The following is a 7,983-nucleotide window of genomic DNA, read 5'->3' as shown; positions in this document are numbered from 1 at the left end:
GCGGTGGTGGGGCTGCAGCCCGCAGGGGCGGGGTGTTGTGCCGAAAGTCGCGGCGAGTGGGAAGCCGAGGAAGGACTGCCCGACCCCGAGCCTGCCCCTGAGTCACCAAACTTAGCCCGGTTTCTTCATCTGTGCTCCCCATTGATGGCACGTGTTGTGGGACCCGACCCCTTAGGTGCGGAGTTACAGGAGACGAGCGAATCCCTGCTTCCAAAGTTGCACCAGCACATCCGGGCGGGGCGTGGATAACTGAAATAGAGTTTTACAAGTGCAGCCAAGGGAAGAGGGAGCTCCGCTACTCTGCCTGGTGCGGGAAGGCCTCTGGGGCGACGTTCAGCGGGTCCGAACAGAGGCCGGAGAAGAGGGCGAATCTGCCCTGGGAGTGGCTGGAAGACCAGTTGAGGGTGTTACGATTTAAAGTTGGAAAAGTCAGCAATGGGCAAGTCACACTGGGCTTCTGGTTTGCGTTTTAACTGCACTGGGGTGCCGTTGAAGGATTTCATTGACCTGAGCCAGGGTCCGTTCTGCAAACCCTTGAGAGTATGAACCGTGACAGGTGGTCACGGTTNGTGTTACGATTTAAAGTTGGAAAAGTCAGCAATGGGCAAGTCACACTGGGCTTTCTGGTTTGCGTTTTAACTGCACTGGGGTGCCGTTGAAGGATTTTCATTGACCTGAGCCAAGGTCCGTTCTGCAAACCCTTGAGAGTATGAACCGTGACAGGTGGTCACGGTTTTTAGATTGTGCTAGCATACGTAATTTGATTTACTGCTAATACTAATACATTTGGAGTCTCCCTGAAAGAATAGATATTATCTGCCTGTGTACTGACTTTCTTAGTTCTATTTGGAGGAGAAATCACAAAAAGACTACCCAGGGAAAAGACAATAAGTTTGATGGGAAGTCTGCTAGAAAGGAATGAGGACCCACTTCCTAACCTCAGCTCTGTTAGGGGCCTCCCCGAGGCATTTCGTTTACTCTGAGGGTTTCAGGTATCCCCAGCACACTGAAGGGTCGTAAGTCTAAGTGTCTAGAGCAGACCTGGCACTTGCACCTGGCTGTCCCATGGGCCCCTCAGACTCACAGGCCCAAAAGTGACTCATTTTCCTCCCCCTGAAACCCGTTCTCTTCTGCTTCTCCTCTGCCGCGTGTGTTCTCGTATCTTAGATGGTGTCCCCGCTCTCCACTCGCTCTAGCCGGACACGTGGTCATGTCCCAGACTCCTCTTCCTGATCCTCTCCCCCGACCCCTCACCCTTCGTCTCTCAGGCCTACCATCTTTCATCTTCTGACATCCTCTGCCCTCACTGAAGACCCCCTTCATCTCATCCAGACCTCTGAACTTGCTTACTTCCTGACCAGTCTCCTTAACTCTGCCTTTGTGCCTCTCTTGAACCCATCCTCCGCACACCAGCCCAGGGTCGTCTTCCTAAACCAGCTCTGATCACATCACCTGCTTCTGTGGATTTCCAGGTCTGCAGGTAAGGTCTCTCCTTCCGTTCTCTTCCTACTTCGGACCCTACGTGACTACTTCATGCTGGGTCCGCATCACTACTCCCCTCTCTGCCTTTGCTTCTCTTGTTCACTCTTGGTATCCAGTTCAATATCACTTCCTCCAAAGTGCCTTCCCCACCATCTCACCCCACCCCTCCAGGATTCCAAAATATCCGGCGGGTCTCCATGGCGGCACTTAGCTAAGTAGCTTCTTCCTTATCTGTTAGTGTGTCATTCTTCCCCCAACAGTGGAAGCTTCCAGTCTGTCTGCTTAGCTGGAAGTGGGAGCACATCCAGGCATGCGCGAGCTCACCTGTATGAACACAAGGACTGAAGAAAGGCCAAATGCAGTACCTTTGGGCCAAGACAGCCAAACAGAACCTGTTGCTCAAACCTCTCTGATGAACAGGCTCAGGATTTGAAATGCTGAGGGGACACAGGGCCGTGAGGCCAGTGGGGTTACACTGGTGCCCCAGGGGCCCATCTGGTCAGCACCCAGCACACTGAGAGTGACTTGGTCCATGCTCTCATTCACCCCCATGTCCACGTTGCGTAGAGCACACCGGACATCCAGATGAGGGGCTGCAATGTGAATGTCGCAGACAGTGGTGATGGGGCAGAATAGACAGGGCTCTGCCTCCACTGTGCTCCCGTCAACGTGAGGTGCAAGTCAGGAAATACCTTGTCCCGAAACTTGCGTCTCATTGGCAGGCTCAAAGTCTGTTGCCTTTTGTCTCGGGCGTAGTATATAAAGTCTGAAATTTTACTGATCTGCCCATCAGCAACATAAATAGCTTTGTGGGGGGTTTCTTTTTAGTTTTTAAGTAATATCAACGCCCAGCATGTGGCTTGAACTCCCGACCCCAAGATCGAGAGTAAGATGCTCTACTGACTGAGCCAGCCAGGCACCCCAATACCCTTGTAATTTAAAAACAAATTGGAAATCTTTGTAGTGGTTAAAGCAGCCGAATGTTGCTCCAGCGCTTTAGCTATTCTCGCAGAGCACTCACAGTGATCGCCGTCCTTGGTTTTACTCAGGAGAGCTCATTCCTTTGTGTCTTCAGCAAACAAAGCACCTACTGTGTGCTATGATTATTCTTGGCACAGGATGTAGGGCAGGGAACAAAAGAGACAAATCCCCCCCCCCCCAAGTTTTGTTGATTGCAACTTTAAACCTTTAACGTCTGCAGAAACTGGGATGGATCTTAAAATCAACCTTGTGACTTTTATTTGCCCTCTTGCTTTCATTTGGTGACACATAAAATAACGGTACAACGGACAGTTGATGGGGTCTCAGGTACAGTAACAGGGAAGCGTTTCTTCATACTGACAGGTTTGGGGGTCCCTGACTAACCCTGGTGTAGACTCGCCCCCACCTAACACGGCTCCTGAGCTCCTTTGGTACTGACAGAAGCTGTCAGGCTTTCTCATTTCACAGCTTGTTGGAATTTACTCAGCCCACGTCTCACTTCATATTCCCCTCGTTTGTTGTGAAGTAACTAAACCTATGTTGTTGCCAGAAACTTAAGCGGCATTAAGTTAAAGAAACTCAACCCCAGGGGCACCCGGGTGGCTCCGTCAGTTAAGCATCCAACTTCAGCTCAGGTCATGATCTTATGGTTCGTGAGTTCGAGCCCCCGTGGGGCTCTGTGCTGACAGCTCAGAGCCTGGAGCTGCTTCAGATTCTGTCTCCCTCCCTCTCTGCCCCTCCTCCACTCACACCCTGTGTCTCTGTCTGTTTTTCTTTCAAAAATAAACATTTAAAAAAAATTTTTTTTTAAAGCAACAGGACAGATCAAAAAGCAATTGCGGAAGGAAACTGCTTTGATGCATATTTCACTCTCAGAATTTTCAGAGAAATTAATTGAGCGTTTCTCTGTTTTGCTTTAAATGCTTCAGAAATTGGTACTTTTGGCTTCTGGTTATGGAATGAATGAGGGGAAGAAAGGTGCAGCACAGAAAACACAGGCAGTGACTATGTAACAATGCTGCGTGGGTGGCACATAGTAGCTACACTGGGGAGCATCTGACTCCGATGTAACATTGTGTGTCAGCTGTACATCTTCTGGGGACATCTGGCTGGCTCGGGAGTGCAGCCTGCAACTCTTGATCTCCTGGTTGTGAGTTCGAGCTCCACGTTGGAGGTAGAGATTACCTAATAAATCAGAGTTTTGGGGCACCTGGGTGACTTAGTCGGTTAAGTGTCTGAATATGGTTTTGGTTCAGCTCATGATTTTGTGGTTCAGGGGATTGAGCCCCACATCAGGCTCCTCACTGACAGCACGGGACCTACTTGGGATTTTCTCTCTCTCTCTCTCTCTCTCTCTGCTCCGTCTTGCTCACATGCATGTGCACTTGTGTGCATGCTCTCTCTCTCCTAACATTTAAAAAAGGTTTAAACACAATTAAAAAAAAAAAATTAGTACCTTGTTTTTACCACCTAAACTCCTAGGTGAAAATGAGTGATTTTTATACATATTTTGAAAATAACATGTTTCCAAAGGAAAAGAGCTGCAGTGGCCTGTGGGTGGAGAACACGAGATAATCCTAACACCTGCCAACTGCATAGCGCTTCGCTTTCAAAGTGCTTCTTGTACGGGCTTTTCGTTTTGCCCCTAACCATAAGCCGTGCACGTACTGCGGGTGTGGGAACGTGCTCGGGGCCCCTTGACAGCTGTCTGTGGCGACACAGCGGAGGCCCAGCCGTGGGTTTGTGCCCACCACACTTTGCCGCCTCACGTAGGGTGAAACACTGAGGATATGTTTTCACATCCAACCCCTTTCCTGCTCACTGTTGAGGATCTGCTGTCGCTCTGCTACTTGGTCAAAATCCACAGTCTCCATCACAGAGACCTCTCTAGCACACTCGCCCTCCGACTCATACAGGTATGGGTTAGGCACAGACACTTAGCCTTGGCTTGACGCACGGTGCACCCAGAAGAACCATCTGGAGATAAAAACACTGTGCTATTTTTAGTGGAAAAGGCCAGAATTTGGAGTACGTAGCACATGTGGTGCTGTTCGGGTTTCGCACACACAGCTACGCGTCTGTGCATTTCTGGCTGCGTGTAAGTATTACGTCAAAGCACAGGAAGGATCTGGATGGAAAGACATACGTCAGGCAGGTAACAATGGCTCTCTGGGGTTCAGGAGGTAGTGAACAAGGCACCTTTGGTTGCGTAATTTCCAGCGTAATATACGAATACGAATTTTTTGCAATAAAAATGTGTTTTTATCGAATGAGACTTTTTCAGCTACAACCTGACGGAATGCCCAAGCCGAGCTGGTTGTAAGGGGAAAGCCAAGCACAGCGTCCTGCAGGAGCTCAGCTGAGCGCCAGCGCTGTTTCCTGCACGGCAGTGTCTGCTCCCCCAGGTGGGCCCCCTCCTCGGGCGGGCACCCCCCTTCCCCCAGTGTGTGGCTCGGTGGCTGGGTGCAGGTGTGGCCTGTGTCCCATCCAGGTGGGAGGGAGCGTCTCTCCTGGAGCCTGAGCAGGAGCCTCTGCGATGAGGTTATCTGTGCAGTCTTGAACCAGCCCCGTGGCCAAGGCGAGTCACGCTTACTTGGAATAAGCCCAGCTTGCCCACCCCCCCTGCATATCCGGCGAGCCCCACCCAGACCCCTGCCTCCCCCGCCGACCCCTGCCTGGAAGGGGGCAGCGCTGGAGGGGCTCACGGGGCAGCAGAAACGGGGACACCCAGCACTGGGCCTCACAGGAACCGGCGACATTCTGTCTTGTTTCCTCTTAAGTTGGCCTGTGGTCACGGTTTTCTTGTTCCCTTGTGAAGAGTTTTCTACACAAAGAATGGAAACAGCCCATGGTAGTACTTTGGTAACCACACATGGTACTTGTTTTCTTCGTTTTTATTAACGACTCTTTCAGACGTACAAACCGTACGCCGCACGCTGCTGCAGCGTCTGTGACTACCTGGCTGGTGCGGGTCATCTCCCCGCTCCCTCCTCTCGCCAGCGTCTCAGGAAGCAATCTCAGACACGGCAGTTCTGCCTCAGTGCCTCGGCTTGTATCTCTGAAAGATGAGAAGTCTCTAACATACCACAGTACTCTTATCACATCTTTCTTCTTAAAATTCCCTTTAAATGGGGCGCCTGGGTGGCTCAGTCTGTTCAGCTTCGGACTTCGGCTCAGGTCATGATCTCACAGTTCGTGGGTTCGAGCCCCGCGTCGGGCTCTGTGCCGACAGCTCGGAGCCTGGAGCTGCTTCAGATTCTGTGTCTTCCTCTCTCTCTGACCCGCCCCTGCTCACACTGTCTCTCTCTCTCTCTCAGAAATTTAAAAATAAAAAATCTTTTTAATAAATAAATGAAATACCTAACCTGTTGGGTTTTCCCATCATCTTCTACATTTTTCTAAGATTCATCAGAATCCAGGCAAGACCCAGTTTGCATTCAGCCCATCTGTCCGCAGTGCCTGTCCACATGTTTTTCCTCTTGCAGTTTACTTGTTGCAGGAACCGCATCATTTGCCCAATGGAGTCGCTCACGTTTGGGGTTTTGCTGGCTGCATCCCATGGTCTCACGACATGTTCCTCTGTCTCTTGTATTTTCCCGCAAGCCAATATTAAATAGTCAGATTTGACCTGATGTCGGTTCGTTTTGGTGTTTGTAAGAATACTTAGTGGGTGGTGTGTGCTCTTCCTTTTGCATCATATCCTACATTGAATGGAGAGTTGTGTCCGCGAGCCGAGATGGGCCAGTGGGTTTGGGTGTTACTGGCCTCGTGTATCCATTGCAAAGTTGCACCGTGTGTTTTCATCTGACGCTTTCCCATCCATTGGCGATCGTTACCCCAACACTGGATTCATTAGTCTTAACATGACTGAATGTAAGCACAGGTCACTTTGACAGAGTTACTGTGGTCCTGACTGCGGCAGTCTCCGGTCTGGGGGCTTGGGGGGACCCGTCACTCGCACCATAGGTGTGCTAGCTATAGGCAGGCGCCCACGTGTGGGTTGTGCATAACGGGTGGGGGGGGAGTTGCCCACGTGGTTTGCCCAACCCCTAAAGGTAGTGTGTTTCAGTAAACTTTACTGTAGTTTCTGGTATATTGGTTTTAAGTGAGAAACCATCGCAAAGAATAAAAATGCACCGTAATAAAATTATTGATACGGGAAAGGTCTTATTCAATAACTCAGAAACCAGTATCTGTGTATGTAAATACCTTCAAAGGTAAGAAGCTCACTCTGAATATTATTAACTAAACTTCAGTACGTCAAAAAGGATCTGTTTGCCATTTTTTAATTATCTGTTGGTATATTGAAATTACATTGATTCCAAATGTCCACGTTCTTGTTGTGAATTTTTCCTTGTCCCTGTCGGTGAAGTCTTATCACAGGCCGTTTGTCACATACACCAAGACTCGGTCATGTTTGTTCTCCATGAACCTGGGGTCTGCCTGGGACCTAGAGGGCTGTGTGTGACTTGTGGCCTGGTTGGCGGCAGTGCAGGGCTCGTAGATGAGTCAGAAGAAGGCTACCCAGGTTGGTGTCACTTAAAACAAGGCCGTCATTGCCAAGCAAGTGAAAACCATAACCAGGGGGGAAAGAGCTCAGCTCAGCCTTGAAGAGCTGTCCTCGCAAAAATAACCCCCGGAGCTCTGCCAGTTTCCGCGGGGCCAGGGGTGTGGGACACAGGTCGTCATCTTTCGTAGGATTTGCAGTTTAATTTGTCAGACTGACGAAAGTGTTGGTGCGCAGCAGATGATAAACCACGTAGCCTGCGTGTGTTTACTCCGTGCCACAAGGAAGTGTGTGCCTCAAAGCTAAAAGACGATTGTAGGTGAAAGAATGGAAATGTGGTATTGCTGTCGCTGCCCGTGAGGCTGGGACAGGAAATGGGGGGACTCTGAAGTAAGATGTCTGTGCTGTTTTGTCCCCTAGGAGGTTTCAGTCAAGAAGAACTCCTGAAAATATGGAAAGGGCTCTTCTACTGCATGTGGGTGCAGGACGAACCCCTCGTACAGGTAACCCACAGTTCCTTGTCCCCTGCCTGGGTGTCGGGCCCCAGACGGGTAGAGGGGCCCGGGGGTTCTTCGCCGTGTCCATCCCCCGTGCACAGAAACAGCTTGCAGTCACCGCCCGGGTTCAGTTGTCCCCTCTTGTCCATCTAGAAAGGGACACGGTGTCCAAGTCACCTTTTCAAATACTGAAGAATGTGCATAATTGAGAGATTCGGTATCTCTGTCGGAGTTTCATAGGCTGGTTCCAGGGTAGGTTTTACATGTTTTACAGTTTGTTTCACCTCCTCTTACCCGTGGTCGATAAGGCCACGGCACTGGGGTGAGAACCCGTGAGCACCGGGCTCCGGACCCCCCCTGCCATGACTTAAGTGGATGCCAGGACCGGGCAGCCACCTTGCTGGGGCCGGGATCTCTTTAAAGCAGGCGGTGGCCTGGCATCCGACACCCCTGCCTTAAAGTCAGTGGAGACGCACAGATGTGCAGGTGCTCCTGGCCCCCCTCCCCCCCCCCCCC

General features: G+C 50.7%; 1 protein-coding gene across 2 annotated transcripts in view; it reads left to right on the top strand.

The window, feature by feature from the left end:
- The first annotated feature begins 7,394 nt into the window (after positions 1-7,394).
- Positions 7,395-7,983, top strand: part of RRP1B (ribosomal RNA processing 1B) — a 15,019-nt gene continuing 14,430 nt past the window's right edge. For both annotated transcript variants that reach the window (XM_077755441.1, XM_077755440.1), the window contains exon 1: positions 7,395-7,473. In XM_077755441.1, coding sequence (XP_077611567.1) covers positions 7,444-7,473 — 30 coding nt within the window. In that variant the 5' untranslated portion in view covers positions 7,395-7,443. The remainder of the gene's footprint in view (positions 7,474-7,983) is intronic.

Source organism: Crocuta crocuta, unplaced genomic scaffold, assembly GCF_008692635.1.
Source record: "Crocuta crocuta isolate KB4526 unplaced genomic scaffold, BGI_CrCroc_1.0 scaffold675, whole genome shotgun sequence".
Classification (NCBI taxonomy): Eukaryota; Metazoa; Chordata; class Mammalia; order Carnivora; family Hyaenidae; genus Crocuta; species Crocuta crocuta.
This window is presented reverse-complemented; position numbering and strand designations above follow the sequence as displayed.